Source organism: Physcomitrium patens, chromosome 3, assembly GCF_059467195.1.
Source record: "Physcomitrium patens ecotype Gransden chromosome 3, ASM5946719v1, whole genome shotgun sequence".
In the NCBI taxonomy this organism is placed as follows: Eukaryota; Viridiplantae; Streptophyta; class Bryopsida; order Funariales; family Funariaceae; genus Physcomitrium; species Physcomitrium patens.
In genome coordinates, this window is record NC_143412.1 from 11,132,138 (window position 1) to 11,151,812 (window position 19,675).

Below are 19,675 nucleotides of genomic sequence, written 5' to 3' on the forward strand. Positions count from 1 at the left end.
CCCTCTTGAAGTATGCATGTCCAAACTTTAGTATTATTAGGTATATAAATTTGCTTCTTCAAATAAAAAAAGCCATCACTAAGAATGTTATCTTCATGTTATATATTGTCTACCTTTAGTCGATCGCTAACCATCTTAAAATAAGTATCCCAATGCTTAGCTTTCTTCTATTCTACCTCTTTTGTTAGATTTGAAATGACACTATTAATGGTAGCAACTTTTGTCTTATGTCCTGATTTGTCCTTCAAGTCTGGTTTGTAATAAGTTGTCATGTTTAGTATATTGTCACCTTTTTTTATTTTCAAGCTGGATATCAAAAAGCTGCAATTATTCTTCCTAAGAATGATACTACAATTTCATATTTTTTAGATGTAAATCATGTACCAAGGATCAATCCTTAATTCGAACAAATGCTAACTTTTCAAATAGATAGTGTCGCCACACCTTTGTAGCGTGTACAATTGCTAATTTCTCTCAATTACATGTAGAATAATTGTGCTTTGCCCTTTTGAGCTTACATGATTCATGCACCATAGATTGAAGGCCCCTATCAAAGTTTTGTTCAAAGACCGCTCTAATAACAAAGTAGAAAGCATTAATGTAAAGCATACAACGAAGATTATGATTATATAGTAGTAATATTGGAGCAGTAATGAATACCTCCTTCAATCTGTTAAAGGCACTGTCATACTCCAATTTTCATTTAAATGAGGCATCCTTCTTCAATAGGTTTGTCAATGAGACAATAATATGAGAAAATCGCCATGTAAAACAACGATAGTATCTAGCAAGGCCTAAAACAAGCAAACTTCAAAAGCATCCTTGGGGGTTGAGTAATCTTCTATTGCATTTACCTTATCTTGCTCCATACATATGTCTTTGGATGATACTATATATTCCAAAAAGGTGACTTTCAACTTCCAAAGTTCACATTTTGATTGCTTGCAATAAAACAACTATCTTACAATCAGTGCAATACATCTTATAGGTGGTACTCATGCTTTTCAAAGGTTTTATTATACATGAGAATATAATTAATGAAAACAACTACATACTTGTTCAAAAGATCTCAAAACAATCTATTCATGTAATCCATAAAAGACACAAGAGCATTAGTGGCGCCAAAAGATAAAATCAACTATTCAAAATGTCTATAGCGTGTATAAAATACCATCTTTTTCACATCCTCTTTTGCAATAGGTATTTGCCAATAGTGTCTGCAAAGATCCAATTTACCAAAGATGGTCACATCTTGAAGTTGGTCAAAAAGATCATCCATATATGAAAGTGAATATGCATTTATAACAATCTACTTATGGAGGCCTCAATAATCGATACAAATGTAAAAATCACCATCTTTTTTACATGCAAAGAATACAGGTGCTCCCCACGGTGATGTGCTTTTTTAAATGAGGTCTTTTTCTAAGAATTTATCCAATGTCAACTACAACTCTTCAAGTTCTTTTGGTGTTAGATAATAAATTGGTCGACTTACTAATTTGGCTCTAAGGAATAATTCTATTTGAAAGAAGGCACCTCAATCAAGAGGTATGCCACTAGATAGGTTGGTTGGAAAGACATCTTGATATTCGAGTATGAGTTGCCTCGCCTATTCTATCCCTTTGGCTATCTTTTCCACCATTGACCCAAGATTTGGAACCACCATATATATTGGTTGCTCATGCTGTAATTGCTTCTTCATAAAGGTCGTTCCTACAAATAAGTCTTTGGTTGAAGATTGTCTTTCTTCTTCACTTAATATGGAGGTGCGAAGAGTTACCTTCCATCTTTGATCTTTAAAAGAGGTTATATTTGCAACTCAATCAACTTGCTTATTTTCCATCTCCAACCATGGCATACAAAGGATAATATCATGCTTTAGCTTTGTTGCCTTGAATCTCTCTCTTAAGACATATGTGTCTATCAATCTCAAGGATTTTTCTTCATATGTCTTACTCAATACATTCTCTTGGTCATCTGCAAGGTATATACTTTCTTTATTGATTTCCTTGATCTTAATTCCAACTCGATTGATAATTTCAGTTGAGATACAATTTTTTGTAGAACGACAATCTACAAGCACTTGATATAGTTGTCATCTTAGAAGTCATGTTAGTTGCACCAATCAACTCTTTTTGTAGTTGCCTAAGCTATACCATTTATCTATAAGAGACAATAACTATCCTCAATTCTGTCCTTCGACGTCTTTACTAGGGAGTCTCTTTTTTTTGTTTTGATTCATAATCGACTTGGTGAGTTTTGAGATTACAAATTCGCCTTACTTTGCTGGTGCTTAAATTTTGATGCTTTAGACAGCCTCTGATCTAATGGCCTAGCTCCCAACAATAGAAACACAATCTATTTTGTACCAATATTTGTTGTCTTTGAGGTCGTAATGATGTTTATAGGACATCAATCTCCATTGACGTTGGTTGTTGTGCCATAGTATTAGATAGCATCATAGAACTTTGTAGTATAGGTCATACTCCATAATTTTTGAAATCTATAACATTGACTTTCTTTACACTCTGAATTGCCTCTTTGAATGTTTGTAGATCTCTTAGCTCTATCTCTTGCTTGACTTCGAATTTCAAACCTCGTAGGAATCAATCCATCATCTCCACCTCTGAAAGATTATCAATTTGGAGATATATGGACTTGAATTAGAAGATATAATCTTGTACCAACTTAGCTTGTGTACAATTTGTCAATGAATTGTATGTTATTTTTTCTGCATGTATGAGCCAAAATTGATTCTTAAACTCAATCTCAAACTCCTCTCAATGACAAAATCCACCTTGAGCTCTATAACTTTGAACTTGATGTCACCATCAAATGGCTGTCATATCTCTCAAATAGTTGGGTGCATATGTAATTCTTTCAGTGGTATTTGTCCTAGATAGGTGGAAGTATTGTTGCATGTTGAAGAGCCATTGACATATATCTTCTTATCTTGAAATTCTAGAGTATGTACTATGCTTATTCAATGTCAACCTTGCAGATGTTGACTTTCTTGTCCTCGAGACTTTTATTTGCCCTTACAAAGTAGCTATTTGGCTTGAGAGGTGTTGTATTTGAGCCTCTATTTGGGATTGCTTTGCCATATCTTTTATACTATAATTTCTCTATTAGACTTCACTATTGTAATGCCTTTTCACCTCCCAGTTGACTTTTTAAGAAGTACTCATGGTAGCCTCAATAGAGTATCCATTGTAACTACAAAAATTGACCTTGGACTAAATGATGAATATAGACATGCTACCAAAAATAAATAGTATAACACTCACTCTGATACCAATGAAATAGAACTAGTCTATCGAAAAAACCAAAGATCCTTTAAACCCTTAGAAACATAAAGTATCTTCACAAAATAGGACAAAACAAACTACAACAAAATTAATTGGAGATAAATAGGATAGGAACAAAAGAGAAACAGAAGAGAATTGAACTGAACTGAACAGAATAGATCTAAACAGAGTAGATCTGAACAGAAAGATGTAGAACCAAACTTTTACTAAGAGAAAATATCTGAAGCCAGACTTGATCAAATCTCTCAAAAGACCTTGACTTGTTCTATTTATACCTTGTCCTTTCACCTTGGACTTTCTAGAATGTTCTTATGTAGTGGGCCCCACCTAGATAACTGCCTTAAACTTCTTTTTTAGAAGACTCCATAGTAGGCCTTACCTAAATAACTGCCCTAAATCCTTTTTTGATTGTTTTATGGTAGATCCTACTTAGTCTACTAACCTAACCCCAATTCTAGTAACTTCCATGGTTCTAATTATCTATGTAATTATCTTATCTATACCCTGTTACAAAATTTATATTCAAATGAATTCTCATATATAAGGATTTTCATTGATTGTTATATATATATATATATATATATATATATATATTATAGTTAATTAACATAAATAAATAAATAAATATTACATTATAAAATTTAAAATATTGCATCTTTAAGATGAATCCAATTGGATGTTTCCATGAAGTATTTTTTTGTTCAAAAAGACAATTGTGAGCATATTTTAAACAAAAAGTAAAATAAAATAACAACATGAATAAAATATACCTTTGTATTAGAGATAAAGATGAAACAATCTTTCTCAAGTATTAGAATTATTCATTGGAAATATCAAAATTACAACAGTAGTCTCCTCTTTTTATGGTTTGTATTTTTCATTCCAACTTATAGTCTAGAAAAAAGAGCCTCTAGACTTGTATTAGAACTTTAATATATATATATATATATATATATATAATAAAAAAATAATACAAAAATAAATACATGTCAGGAACGTGTTTGAGAGACTTATATTGTTGTGGATCTTATCACTTGTGGTACTAAAATTTTAATCTCTTGACAATTGTTAAAGATACTTATAATATCATTTGGTTCAATTATTGAGATAAATAATTATATAAATATGGATTCCGATTTGGGTAAAAAGATACATAAAATCTAAATTATAATGACTGTTTTTGGTTTTTATTTATATAGATGTATGAATTATTATTTCAACAATGAACTATTAAAATAAAAATATATTCATTATGTACTTATTAATCAAATTCTGAATATACATTTCTATACAAAGTAATAAGCTTTATACTAAAATAAAATAAAAATACACCAAACCTCAAAATTGAGCACTTGATTTCTTGGTGATTATTTACTTAGTTTTGTTTATGTCAAAAACAATATTCTCTCTCTCTCTCTCTCTTTCTCTCTCTCTATATATATATATATTTGGAAGTTGATGCAAATGCAACAGTATTTTTACAAAGCCTGACATCAATCAACCAACGGTTTAAATTGCATGTGCTAAGAAATGCCCAAACACATTTGATTTAAAACACATATTTACCATAATGTTTGTTTGTTTGTTTGTTTGTTTGTTTTGTTTTGTTTTTTTAAAAATTAAACCAAACAAGACAAAGTCACAGAAAATAGCTAGAAACATTCGATGTGTTCAATTCAGCATTAAAAATGTAGTGACAACGGTACACAACACCTAGAAACACAAAAGAACGAAATTTCCTTTTTTGTGTAATTAGAAAAACACCTATTATTATACGTTCATCAGTGCAAATTCTTCTAAGACGATGCATCCGTTGTGGCCATTTCCTGGACCAGGAAAGAGTGTTCAGAATCAGAGCTCCTGCGACAGACAATGTTTATAAATTATTACAACAATAATAACAAGAATATTTAAACAAAGCGTTTCCGCCCACAAATTTAAATGGGTCCGGAAGAACCGCATGAAAATATGTGCTGACGTGCTGATGAAGAAAGATTAAATGGAATTAAAATTAATAAGGTCTGAACCCACTTGATGCAAGGTGACGCTTTTAGACGCTACAAGAGGTGGGTGGATGCCAAAAGACGCGTCGAGGCGTCCCTCGGCGGCAATCAAGGTGTATATTACGCGAAGGGGGTGTAGGGACGAAGAACATATCCCTTGTCCCCGCTTGATCACGCACTCAATCGTGGCTTTGGTTTCTAACTTGTGGCTGCCCCCAGGCGTGTGTGCGGACAACGAATCCGAAATCAGGGAAAGCAGCTGCAGATTTAGAACTCCTTCTGGTCCCAGTCAATTTGAGCCTCGTTTGCTCACTGTTTTTGCTGCGGTCGGTGTCGGATGTCGTCAAGTTGAAGTAGTTTGGTGGGTCGGTGATTCCGATTCTGATGTTTTAGCGTTAGATTTCATGTTGAGGTTCGTAAGACGATTGCGATGCGAAGTCAGTGATTTCGTGGTTTGCGGCATAAGACAGTTTGAGTGAGTTCATTGAGGTTTCGAGTCTAGGGTGTGTGTGTTGTTAGAGAGATGGCAGATTTTGTTGAGTACAGTCGCATGATGGCGGGGAGCTGTGGAGCCAGTGCCAGTGATGCTGGTTTGATCGATGCATTGCCGGACGACGTGTTTATGAAGTGTTTGGTACGCGTGCCCTTACAGTGGCATGCGAATCTGCAGCGAGCGTCGAGGGGTTTGCGGGAAGTCGTCCAAAGTCGACAGTACTATGCGCAACGGAAGGCGGAAGGGACGAGTTCGTCTTTCGTGTGCTTGTTGCAGCCGATGCCGATGAGCACCGAGACCCTGGCGGAGAAGAGCTGCACCGCCACTCCAGCTGCCTGTTCTCTTGACTCTGTTTACGGGATCAGTCTCGTGGATGTGAACGAGAACGTTTGGTCTAGATTGCCCGCGATTCCAGGTTTTCCTGGGGGATTACCCACGTATTGCCGGCTTGTCGCGTTGAAAGGAGTGCTAGTGGTTCTGGGTGGGTGGTGGCAGAGCACCTGGGAGCCGTCGAAGTCGGTCTTTGTGTTCAATTTCAGCACACAGACATGGAGGCAGGGCGCCGACATGACCAATGTTCGTAATTTCTTTGCATGCGGAGCTACTGGAAGCAAAGTGTATGTCGCGGGGGGACATGATGGCAGCAAGAAAGCTCTCGCTTCTGTTGAAGTCTATGACGTGGAGACGAACTGCTGGGAAAGCTTGGGGAGTATGCGCGAGGAGCGAGACGAGTGCACAGGAGTTGTCATGGACGGGAAGTTTTACGTCGTGAGCGGATACGGTAGCGAATCACAGGGCGTCTTCAGCACAAGCGCCGAGGCATACGATTATAGCACCAAGACCTGGAGCTTCATCGACAACATGTGGCCGCTTGTGTCGGCGGACTCCGAAGTAGTGAACCCAAGTTCTCTGACCGCGTTGGGTGGGAGCTTGTATGGCGTGCACGGCAAGGGAGTTGTGGTATTCAACCCTCAGCGCAATGCGTGGACAGTGGTGGAGAAGGTGCCGGAGGAACCCGAGCAAGCCGAGATCACGTCCCTCTCAATCACCGCCACTGGGAACTCGCTCATAATCACAGCACTCGCCAAGAAGAACGACACCGCCACGTTGAGAGCGATAAGCTTAACTCCCAGTCACGGCTCATGCAAACCTCAGTGGCGACCCATCGCCGGCGATAACCAGTTCCTGAACCTCGCGCAGACATCTTGCGCATTCGAAATGTGACAACTTCCCGCGCAATTTTCTCACTTTTCTCACCTCATGCACTAAAGCTTTGAAGCTCCGTGCCTTTCATGAGGTTGTAAAATCATAGAGAACCTGCCTTCCCCTACCCCCCTCCCCCCTTTTTTTGTTTTTGTTTTGGTTTTGTTTTATTTTACTATATTTGCGTCAATGGAGGAGATACACCCAACAGGGTCGCTCCCTATGACCAAGGCGTGACTGTACACTAAGAAAGGAAGACCGCTGAGCGTGAGAAATAGCAATCAATCAATGTACATGCAGAGTTTGTTGAAGATGCAACGCAAACCATTCCCCCCAATCTGTGGGATTTATCTTCATCTTCCTTACTTCCATTTTTGTGTCGCCGCTCACACCCTGTGTCTGTATCTGTGCTCTATCTACCCTTTGCACCTTCCATCTTGTTGTATCTGTATGGCCTCACTCAATCCCATGCATGACCCTGATTTTATTGTGAAATGAAACGGCATTGTTGCAACTGTGAACCTTGTTGTTTCTCACCCCCATAACGTTTTCTTAACATATCAGAGGGTCTGTGAATAGACTTGTGTCTTTGGTATGTTTGTGTACATTCATGCTTCAGATTTTTGGTTCAGCTTGATTTAGATCATGATGAGATGTGTGTGCATTGCTTAGTTAGAAAGGGAAGAAGTGACTAGTAACTGAGTAACTCCCAATTTGCTTGTAGTTATGTGGTTTGTAAAAGAGAAAATGTGAGTCAATCGATTAACGTCCATTTTTTCTTTTCACGAATATGTGGTTTGTAAGGAGGAAAAAACGTAGATAATGTATGTGTTGTTGGATGTTTGAATTCTGTTGTGATAAATGATTGTGAGCCGCTCTAATTTATAACATGTATTTAAAGTCTTGTTCTGTGTTTAGATTTATAAAACTTTGCAAACGGTTTGAATTTTGTTTAAATGTAATTTAGATGTGGTTATAATTGCATAGAAGTTTAACATTCTCAATTAGTCTATTGCAAACGTTTGGAAAATTTTGTGATGTAATTTGAACTTGATTGTGCTTGCTAACAAGTAAGTCCTACATGCACAATTAGTGTATTGTTAATGTTTCAAAACCTTTGTGATGAAATTTGAACTTGGTTCAACTTGCAAACAAGGCATTACTAGATTCACAACCAGTGTGTTAGAATAGATATATATGTATATACATATTTTTATTTTTTTTCATTTTTTCATTTTTTTTTATATAATTTGAAATTGGTTGTAATTGCATACAAATCAGTAATATTTTCACATTAATATGTTGCAATTATTTTGAAAGTTTTGTGATATGGTTTAAACTTGGTTGTAGTTGCATTTAAGTCAACACCAACTTCACCATTGCATTGTTGAAAAATGTTGACAATAATGTACATGCATGTCATTGGTTGTATGTCCACATGAACATTTTTGCTTTTGCATAAAATAATAATCTTAAAAATATATATTTAATAAAACACATGTACTTTTGTTTTTGAATTGCATAAGATATAAAATTTTGAAAATACTTAAATTTTTTGTAGATATCAATATAAGCAATGTAAGTCAATACAAACCTCACAACTAGTTTGTTGAGAACAATAATATTATATACATGTTATATCTTATGTGTTCACTTGAACATTTTTATTTTTTGCATTAAATAATAGTTCTATATATATATATATAGAACTATTATATATTATATATATATATATTATAAAGTATATGTGTTCTTTTCTTTTAAGTGAATAAGATTTAATAATTGATCAACTAGGTAGCATGTATATGTAAACCAATATCAACCAACATTTGTTAAATTTATAGATTTGTCTTATATGAAGAAATAAAGTTAAGTTTATGCAAATGAATATTTAAATTGAGTTGTAGTAAATATCTGTAAAGAGATGTATTGAATGTACTTGCATCTAAGTTAATATTGACTTCAAAACTAATTCGGTACAAAATATTGACAATAATGTTGTGTATATGTCAATGGTTGCATGTCCTTTGCACATTAAATTTTTATTTATAAAACATTGATATTCAATATATATATATGTGTGTGTGTGTCTTTTTTCTTTTAAAATATCCATAAATAAAAATTAAATACAAAAGTTAGATTGAATTTAAAATTGAAGTGTGAAAGCATTAAGTGATATTTGTAAGAACAATGTTTTATATTTGTTGAAATTTTAAACAATATAATATCAATAAGTAATTTGATCACTTTTTACAAATTGCAATATTTTTAATTTTAATCTTATTCATAGAATAGAAATAATAAGATAAGTTTGAATATTTTTCTAAATAATATTTTAAGAGGTGTAGAGATAAACAATGTTGTTATAATATCATTGTTATATATATATATATATATATATATATATATATATGTTCCTCTTAAATATAAAATAATTCTAAAAAAAATAATTATGAAACTTCTTGAAGTTTCTATAGATAAGAAGATATTAGTATTAAATAATTGTGACATGTATTTTAAGTGTTCTATTGTTTTTTAAAACAAAATAAATGAGTAAATTAGTGAAATCAATGACATTTCTTGTACCAACCATTTTTTCAAATTCTAAAGCATAAATTGGAATGATCAACCATGTAAAGATAGAAATGATTGACAATGTCAAAGAATATATTGACAAGATTTGAGGTTGTAATGGTGCAAAGAGAGAGATGATTGAATGGTATGGAGCAATTTCTCAACAAACAAGGATCAACTTGTGGAACTATATAAGTAAGGAGTTTTGTTATAAATCATAAGATTTTAAGCAATTTGTGAACTTATACAAGTTTACTCTTGCAAATTCTAATGCAATGGTCCATTTTAATTGTGATATATCAATGTATCACATTTAATGATTTTGCTTGATTAATTCAACATTGTCTTTTTTTTATCTACTTTTGAATGCACTCTTTTTCAATTTTTGAGGCCTTATTTCAATTACTTTGTATAATAAATTGTCTTCTTGATGCTACATTCTATTTTTTGTTGGCTTCATTTTATAGAATTTAATATAAGGGCTTCTCATTTTTGGTACATAATTGCTTCTTTAACATAGTGTTTGCATAAATAGATAAAATGTAGTAGAATCTCCAAGAAATATAAAGAATATTAAGGTGCTTCTATATAGAATAACATTGATTTATTGCCAAAACAACATTTTTACAATTGTCTAAAAGATCTTTAAGAAAGAGATCAACTATCTTTCATTTAATTACACTTTTTTGTCTAATATCCTTATTTCTTTGAAGAAATATATTTACAAAAATCTTAGAAAAAACTTTGTTCAACATTCGAAATTTACAAGTACATCAATCTTCTTTGTAAATAAAAAAAGATGAATTTGTGCGAATTCGTACAAATTATTATAAATACAATAAATAAACTATTAATAATTTTTAACCTTTGCCTTTGATGTTGAAGATTTTTAAATAAATGAGTGAAGCAAAGATCTATAATAAGATAGATCTAAAAAGAGCCTATAATTTGATATGTATTAAAAAGAGAGATAAATGGAAGATTTTATTTTAAAATAATTATTTCTTTTTTGAATATCATGTCATGTTTTTTGGACTTATAAATACTCCAATTCCTTTTCAATATTACAATATCTAAAATTATTTAGATAATTTTGTTGTGTGATATTTTAGCAATATTCTTACTTATTCTAAGAATACAAAAATTAATAAATAATACACTTTTTCTTGTACTATAAAAAACTAGGCTATATATCAAGATAGATTTTTTTATTTTTATTTTTATTTTTTAATTCAATCTAAGAAGAATTTTTATAATAAATCGATTCAAATGATGGTTTATAAATATTTTAAAAAACAACTTATAACAGATTAGATACCTTTAAAATAATGATATTATATTAATTTTATTTTTTAATTTACAAAGTATCATCAATATGTGTAATTTTATTACAAATAAATGTAGATGGTTGTATTGATCCTATTGCATTTCAATTAAGAAAATCTTCAATGATCCAAATTAATTATGAGATAGACAAAAAAGAACCTCTTGTTATTATTGATTCATTACAAGAATTACATTATTATCTAAAAGGCTCTTCTAATCCAATTGCAATTTATACCAATCACAACAATCTTAAGTATTGTATGTCAATACATATCTTCAACTATTGCCAAGTTCATTGGAACATGACTATGTAACAATTGAAATTAAATATTGTATATAGGCATGAAAAAAAATAATGCTTATTAGATGCTTTTGTTTAAATGTTCTTATTTTGCATCAAAAGAAAAAAATGCCACATGTAATCAATAACAAATGGTTGTTTTAAAATGATACTACATCTTTCAGCTATTACAAAAATATTTCTAGATATTACCACTCTTTTAAATAGAATTTATTAAAGTTTGTTAAGAGACTTTCTTATTCATTACTTGGAAGGAAGCTTCATGATGACTCTAAAAAATTTAATTCAAGAAAAATCTTTTCAATTATTAAGAATATATATATATATATATATATATATCCTTGAAGGTCAATCACAACTGAGTACATTGCAAGCATGATATGACTTTTTACTAATAAACTATTTCAAATATATGAAAATTTAGAAATTATTTCAAGAGATTTTTTATTGCCTAAAATATGAAATTCTTGTCAAAATATTTTTTTAAATTTTATAACTCTTGTTCTTAAGCAAAGACTTAGGGTTATTAATCCTATAATCTTTTTAAAATATCTACCTATTCCATAGCAATCTCATTTTTTATTTAAATAAGCATCATCACAAAACTTCTAAATTTAAATTCTTATGACTTTATTAGTGATGATAAAACTACCATTGATGAAAAAATAACTTCATTTTAAAATATATATAATTATAGTATTTTTATATCACAAAATTTCAAGTAATCTAATGTTTGATTGAAGATCCTTATTTTTGTTAAGATTTTAGAATACATTTTACAACATGTTAAATTTTAGTATTAAATTATCTAAATTTTTTTATTTTAAACTAATAAACAAAAGAATCATTGAAATGAAGCATTAGACTAGTTTTTGTAATGCACTATCAACTATTACTGAGACAATTAAACAACTTTCTTACAATGAATAATTTTTTTATATAATGATTTAATAGATCATCTATTCAATAAATTATATATTTTTAAAACTATAGTTATGATCAAAAATTTGATACTTGTAATTATTTTGATCTAAAGAATCTAACAACAAAAAATTTAGGAAGTTAAATAATAGAGTTGTATTCAATAACAAAGATACAACTAATGGTTGCTCAAGAACAACAAAAAGCTAATGTGGATGTTTATTTTTTAAAAATAATCTATATTCAAAGTTGGTGAGTATATATGGTAATTACATTGTAGTATCAAGAATAATTAAAATAAGGTCAAATAATAAAGGCTTGGTCTATTTATCATACAAAAAAAATTGATACATTTACATATCAATTGCAATTACTTTTATCAACAAAGATTCATCTTATATTCTATGTGCAACTTATTGAGCTTTATACTGCAATCAATATATCAAGATAAAAGAAATCAATAGTGCTTGTTATTAAAATAGTAAACAATAAAAAGTTTGAAGCGGAAGAAGTCTTAGATTTAAGATAGCACCAAACCAAATTGGAATATTTAATACATTGAATGGATATAATATTAAAGAATGCATATAGGAGCCATTTGAAAATTTTACAAATGTGTTGAAACTTAATAGTTCTTTTTACTAACAACATCCATCAAAACCAACTATTAATAATCAGATGGTCTTAACAAAAGATAAATAAGTTTAATAATAAACTTGTAGAATTTATTTTTAATGTAGAGAACCAATAACCATTAAATTAATATCAACAACATGATATATACATATTCTTCCTTCAATAGTGTATATAGTTTTACAATCTTAGTAGATACAATCAATACTTAGTGATATTTTTGGAAGTTAGTACTACATTTCATGGCATATAGAATATGTTATTTGAAGGTAGTTTTGAAGGCATCAACAATGATTGAATAAATTGATGGTCTTCATGCCATGGTATGGAACATTATTAATGATTGTAGAAAAATATCAAACACCTTTTTTGAAAACAAAGTATAGAATTTGTTACTAACATTGTTTGATAGATATTACATTTTATTAACTTATGAAACAACTTAACAACTCCTTCTAGAACTTATTCTTTAAACATAGGATTAATGTAACAAATATCTATATTACTTAAATAAATTGAAGTTAATATAAATAAATAGAAGTAAGTAGAATATGTTAGGTAGAAAATATATTTGTTAAGAAACTTTGAAGAGGCAAAATAAATCTTCAAATTCTTATAGATATGCTAGTAGCTATTAAAACTTATTGCACAAATTTTCTACTTTTGACAAGCATTAAAGAATAAATCCATTATTTTTAGAAATAAAAAATTCTTACTTGCAAATTTTATTCTCTTTTTTTTCACTTAGTCTATGTAAACATCCATAATGTGCACAACAATTAGAAAATGTATTCTTTAACAAACACATTATTATATATTATTAATAAAAATAAAACGTTACATCTAAATTTTCTTAAGAAGATTTAAAGATCTACTTTATTTACAAACACAATCACAAAATTAGGAATACAACAAACATACAACATTGTAGAAATATACACAATCATATGATTTCAATAGCTAAAGAAAAAACCACACCTAAAATTCCTTCAAATACTCCTAATTAACCCCGTTTTTTCTGAGTGAATTCATGCATGCTACTCACTCCTTCAGTAATACTCTTTGGGTAATGTAGTGCTTTGTGTACAAGCAGGCTTGAATTGCAGGACCCACAATCCAGATTTGCAACAACTAACAAACCCTAATTCCATCTAGCAAAGCAAAAGCAAGAGACTCGCTTCACACACTCTCAAGCTAGAGCAGGCCTTCATGGTTTCCTTTTGAATTCGCATCCAACTCAATCCGCCGTGTGAATTCGACATCGTTTCGGCAGATCTTCGGAACCAACTCGCTGCGTTGTTGCAGGTGAAGCCAGAATCACGTCTACAAAGATGAGACATGTCTTGAGTGAGAGGGATTTGTGATGTGCTTTTTCATCATTGTTGTGTGAATGCTCACCATGGGGAATGCCATGAACTTGCGTTTCAAGGGCTCAACAATAAGAGAATTGATTGTATCTGCGCGGGTTTGTTTGTTGTTTGTTAGGATTCGAGGAGTGTGGTCATGAATTGCTTGTGTATCCGATTATGAGTCTGTCTGCTTGGTGGATCTGACTGATCTTTAGCCTGGTCCTGGCCCTGAGGTACCGTGCAGATGCTGTGTGATGGTGAAGCGACCTCTGCAGGTGTTGAAAGTCATTGACGGTCAGCTTTCACTTTTGCAGTTTCCGTTTAACAGTTTACAGAAATGTGGGTCTCGCACGCTTGGCAATGTGGAGGAATAATTGTGGATGTTGAGTATTATTTTGGGGTGGTGAAAGGACATGGATTCACATTCTTTGGCACAACACCGGGAGGCCTCCTCTCTACTTTCGGTGCATGAGTAGAACGAAGCACCGCTACATGCCCAACAGTGGATTTCGGAGGTGTAAACTTGTACGGGACATCGGTATGTGTGTAAGCACATGTGGGGACGTGCACATTGAGAACCGAGCACTTCATGTTGCAGCATGCTGTTATTGGTGATCTGAGTATGGTATTGAGTTCATTGGGAGAGTGGTATTGAGTTCTGGAAGTTCATGCTGTGTTGTGATTGATTCTGCTTTCAAGGTGCAGTTGGGTTCAGGGTTTTTCAGGATTTTGGGGGTGCAGGTGGACTGTAGGGAACGATGCGTGGTCTAAGGCGGGTAAAGTATACGCGACCATCGACGAGGAATGAAGACGTGAGAGCCATTTGCGGGGCGTGGGCGCCTCGCGTTGGGAGTGTGACAGACTCCCCATCTGCTTTTGTTCTCTTCGGTTCGGAGGACGAAGACGAGGGAAACGCAGTCACTGTTCGGGATTTTGATTTCGATACTGAAACACTTTCGGACATCGTAAGGATTTTTTTTTGATTTTCTACTTTTTAATCTTGGTGTTGTGTTCGTGTATGTATTCGAGTTTGGGGTGTGTTTGTGGGGATGCGACAACGGGGTCGACGAGTGTATCTTCTTGGTTGCGGTATATAAGTGGGCACTCGTTAGGGTTTTATCAAAGTGTATTGATTAAGGGTTGGTATGATATTAGCTACTTAGTTTCGCAGAGTAATTTGGATACGAAGTTGTAGTACGGTGGAAAATTGGGTTAGGTTGAACGTGCCCTTGCATGTAGTAACTGTGATTTTGGTATCTGAAATGATTGCTTGCATACCGTGCAGTATAGTGTGTATGTGGCTGAAGTTAGAGTTTTGGGCTTCAGGCACGATTTGTGAATTTTTTGCAGAATGCAGTAGTATAAAAGCCTGGGTGAACATCAACATGTCCTGGAGACTTAATTCAAATTGTGTAGTTTTACTGGTGGCAAAATTCGAAGATGGGTTTTTCCAATTCAGATTGTCATATCTTACTATCTGGACCATCAGGGTGATGTCGTCAGAACAAGAATAATGTTGACATCATTCAGAGATATTGCATGGACACATTAGATGTTTTTTTAATCCACGGGTTTCTTGTGCTGTCTTAGATCCATGCGATCTCTATCGAGGATGGTCGTCCCTTACGACTAGTAGTACACCCCAGTGGAGATGGGGTTATCTGTTCATTTGCAAATAGTTGTAAGTAAGCTCCTGTGTCCGTTCTCGAATTTCTAGATCGATTTGTTGTCATTTGCTCTCAATTCCTGGTTATCTGTTTCATGACATTGTCATCGAACAGAAGTGTTCTGTCATCGCCTTCCATTTTTCATGGGTTGAAAGGCAAGTTTTTTGGGTGAGATGGGATGCAAGGTCATGTGTCATCATCACAGTACGTTCACAGAGTGGAATTGAAGCTCATTGGATTACTGAAGAACGTCTAGCACCAGTTACTAACTATGTGAGAATTCTTGTAGGTTCTTTGAAATAAATTCCAAGGGTTCGTGGAAACTCAAAGCGTCTGAGCGCGAACTTCCTCTTCTACAAGGGCTTGGAGTTCAAAACTGCATATGTTTTAGTGGAGATGGCTCCTTGTTAGCCACTGGTGGTAAGGTACTTCTAGTACCACTTTCCGATCACGTTGATATTATTTCTGTCGATTGGATCACAATGCACCAGGAAGAGCCCTTTGCGCTCACTCGTGTTTAGGTGCAATCTGCACAATTTTCTCGGTATATAGTGTGAAGCTGGCAAAGGTGGCTCTGGTTGTGTCGCTACAGGGTCTTTTACAGTCTGATAAGAATGGGGAGAAACTTTCAAAATGATAATGAAACCATCATTATTTGCGGAAGTTGTGTGTAAATTTGTCTTTGCCTATGGCTTTCGCTTAACTTTGTTTAACTATATTTATGCTAAGGATGGTCACCTTCGAGTTTTTGCTTGGCCCACTTGCCAAGTCGTACTGGATGAACCCCAGGCCCATCGTTCAATCCAAGATATTGATATTAGGTATCAAACCCTACTTTGTGTTGCATATTGACTTTCTTGCTGACGAAGATGACATATTTAGTTCATTTTTTATAATTATATTTAGTTGATCAGGGTTTGTGTTATTTCCTCAGCTTGGATGCAGCGTACTTGGCATCCACCGCTGAGGATGGCGCATGTCGTGTTTGGGACATTGTAAAAGGAGTATCCGTGACCCAATTGCAACGGGAAACGGTGCGTCTGGCATTCGTAGACATCGAGCAATTTTATTTTCATTTATCAGTCATGTTCTTTTTTCACTGCATATTTCTGGTGCTTTTGAAGGGGTTTTACGTTTAATGTGTTGTGGGACGTTTTTTTTGGCGTGAATGTATTTCGTAGTTTGGCCGCGTACTTGAGAGTTGCTATGTATACGGATATCAAGTGTTGTTTAGTTTTGGAATCGTGGCCGACTTCTTGAATACCATTTTTGTAGCAGGATGAAAAATTCGGTTACTGCAGATTTTCACGTGATGGAACACAAGCTTTCTTATTCGTTTCAATTACGAAGGGTAAGCTGTGTGGTCTTCGGCAATGCCTTTTTTTTTTGCATGTTGTTGCCTGGAAATTTGGTTTTGATGACGAATCCCATCTCTACTTTGTAATTGTGTGATGTTTGTAAAGATTATTTCAATCAACTATTTGACCAGTGCAGGTAGTAGCAGTGGTTATATTGGAGTTTGGAATATGATGGATTGGAGCAAACTCGGCTTAAAAAAGTTAGCCGACGTCCCCATTTCATCTCTGTCTGTTTCTCGAGATGGAAAATCCCTGGGCTTGTAAGTTGATCTTACCCATCAATTATTTGCTTTTTTAAGTGTCAAGCATTTTCTGTTGCTCGTTTCCTCTTTTCCATTTCTTACGTGAATGACGGCCCTATAAATCAATTTTCTCGCGCACTGGGGGATGGGTGGCTTATCTTGTTTAACATGCAGGCATCCTAAAGAGTGTTATTGCATAGGATGGCATGCTCAAATCCGGGGATTTGTTTTTTCTTGCAAGCACAGTAAAAGAATTCAAGTTTTAAGGTTTTAATGGGATGAATGTGTAGGGGATCTATTGAAGGTGATGTAGCTGTAATACTAGTGAGGAGAATGGAAACAACTCAGCTTATTGAAAATGCCCACAGCTCTGCTGTCACGGTTTTGGAGTTTTCTAAACATGGAAGGTATTCACGAAGACATCGAGAAACATTGTAGTATAGAACAGGGGCTGGTGGTTATATTACAGCTGATAACGTTTTGCTCGTTTGAATCTAGTTCTGTCATGGCGGCAGCGTTTACAAATTGTCGTATAAAACTGATATTTATCTACTTTTTAAATGAATCCTAATAACGCAATCCATTTTCTAGCAATTTCTCTTGAGCTCTAGCTGATGGAATTGCGTCGAATTATCACAGGTCAATATTATCATTGGGAGCAGATACAACTGTTCGGGTTAGCCGGTTGGAGAATTCCGAATGGAAAGGTAATCATGTGTTATCTTTTTAACGGAGTATTTTGCGCTCTCTATTTTTAATATTATTCTTTCTTTTGGAGGTAGGTTGAAACTTCGAGTTGTGCGTGTCAGATGGAGTCAGTGTCACTGTATTCGTCTCAATTTGATCAGTGAAGATAACCCACTAGAGATGACTTACACACTGATTTCTTGGTACCGTGCTGCTGGAGTGACTATATAATGTATGGTTGTCTAGATTCGCTTGATAGTGTAAGTACTCTCCCTGGAACTAACTGTATATTTTTCCGGAAAGCAGAATGGCAATTGTATTTGGTGCTCGTGGGAATGATCTTGCTATCAGGGCTGTTATTCTTGCTGTTCTTTAAATCATCACTCTCAGATGATTTTTGGCAGCTTCCAATGGGCCGAATTCAACCTGCTCAAACTCCTGAGCCAGAATGGTGTCCACCAAGCAATCTAGATGATACATGTGGCTTGTAGAGAAGCGTTGGGTGTTCATTTGAAGAGGTTTCTTTTAAAAAGTAGACCAGTAGTCTAGTGGCAGTGCTCTGCATCGTTTCAAGGCATGTTTCTGTTCGTCTTTAGTGTCAAGAAAAAGAGTGATTGTGTATAGTTAAATTGCCAAAATTGTCAAACTCCCTTGGTTCATTGGGAGACACTTACCTTTTGAGTTTACTTATTGTGCTATACTTAGCATTGTGTAGAGTTTTGCATAGGTTTTAATAGCATCAAGATTGTATAACGTATTAAGGATGTTATGCAAAGACAATATTTAGGGAAGATCTAAGATGAAAGTATTTTATTTTGAAAACATTTTATCAAGTGTTTTTGTGGTACATTCTGCTGTTTGCTTTTAAATGATTTTATTAATTGTGTTCGTTTGTAGCATTTCGTTTTTCTTTTTTCTTTTTTCCTTTTTTGGGCAAATTTCAAACTACCTATCAACTTTAAATGATTTGAATGACAGTAATACACTTTGGATACTTATTTTAGTGTAGAAGCAAAATCATTATTTGAAGTTATTTGAAGTTATTTGAAGTTATTTATTTATTTATTAATTATTTATTTTTGATCGCATGGAGTTTATTTTTTCTCAAGTTTAAAGCATTATTTTATAATAACTTAATTTTTTTTTCTTTTTTCTTTATTCTTTTTTATCTTACTAATTAATTAAGGGAATTACTAGGTAGACACCTCTCTATGCCACACACTCCCACATACATATGATAATCCCTTTTTCTATTCTAAACAGTTTTAGGGTACATTTACAATAATAGATTTGTGTGCAATTGATTTTATTTATTTACTTATAATGTTAACAAAATTTTATGATTCATTTTACATAAACCTTTTGTTCACTTTGAGAAACTTATTAATTTATTTTTAGGAATCTTGTATTATAAAATTACCCTAATACTTTTTAGTCTAAATAAAAGTTTTAATATGTTATATGAGGAGATGTGTAGTGAGGGGTGGGGGTAGTGTCTATGCAATAAAGAAGAAGTGTCCATGTAGTTGTTTTCTCAATTACCTTTCTTAAAAATCTCAAACAAACATTAATAATTAATTATGAAACGGTTGGATTTTTTTACAATGTTA

The 19,675-nt window shown here is 33.4% G+C and overlaps 2 protein-coding genes across 9 annotated transcripts; both read left to right on the plus strand.

The window, feature by feature from the left end:
- The first annotated feature begins 5,413 nt into the window (after positions 1–5,413).
- On the plus strand, positions 5,414–7,363 carry LOC112280404 (F-box/kelch-repeat protein At1g80440). Its single transcript, XM_024515864.3, has one exon. The coding sequence runs from the start codon at positions 5,835–5,837 to the stop codon at positions 7,026–7,028; it is 1,194 nt and encodes a 397-aa protein (XP_024371632.1). The 5' UTR covers positions 5,414–5,834; the 3' UTR covers positions 7,029–7,363.
- Positions 7,364–13,929: 6,566 nt separating this feature from the next.
- LOC112280658 (SEC12-like protein 1) lies at positions 13,930–18,892 on the plus strand. Of its 8 annotated transcripts, none has more exons than XM_090248751.1 (12): positions 13,930–14,067; positions 14,426–14,649; positions 14,853–15,076; positions 15,702–15,796; positions 16,068–16,203; positions 16,508–16,599; positions 16,713–16,812; positions 17,054–17,129; positions 17,273–17,396; positions 17,669–17,785; positions 18,018–18,085; positions 18,372–18,892. In XM_090248751.1, the coding sequence occupies exons 3-12, from the start codon at positions 14,870–14,872 to the stop codon at positions 18,554–18,556; spliced, it is 1,200 nt and encodes a 399-aa protein (XP_090104877.1). In that variant the 5' UTR covers positions 13,930–14,067; positions 14,426–14,649; positions 14,853–14,869; the 3' UTR covers positions 18,557–18,892. The 8 variants fall into 8 exon arrangements, with proteins under 8 accessions (XP_090104877.1, XP_090104878.1, XP_090104875.1 ...); XM_090248752.1 differs by having other exon boundaries at positions 17,057–17,129; XM_090248749.1 differs by having other exon boundaries at positions 13,942–14,067; positions 14,356–14,649.
- The last annotated feature ends 783 nt before the right edge of the window (positions 18,893–19,675 follow it).

Bases quoted from the DNA above. Each gene is read 5' to 3' on its own strand.
- LOC112280404 (XM_024515864.3), top strand. From the start codon at position 5,835: ATGGCAGATTTTGTTGAGTACAGTCGCATGATGGCGGGGAGCTGTGGA.
- LOC112280658 (XM_090248751.1), top strand. From the start codon at position 14,870: ATGCGTGGTCTAAGGCGGGTAAAGTATACGCGACCATCGACGAGGAAT. The intron at 16,204-16,507 runs GTACTTCTAGTA...ATTTATGCTAAG, and splicing joins TGTTAGCCACTGGTGGTAAG to GATGGTCACCTTCGAGTTTT. The intron at 17,397-17,668 runs GTAAGTTGATCT...ATGAATGTGTAG, and splicing joins GATGGAAAATCCCTGGGCTT to GGGATCTATTGAAGGTGATG.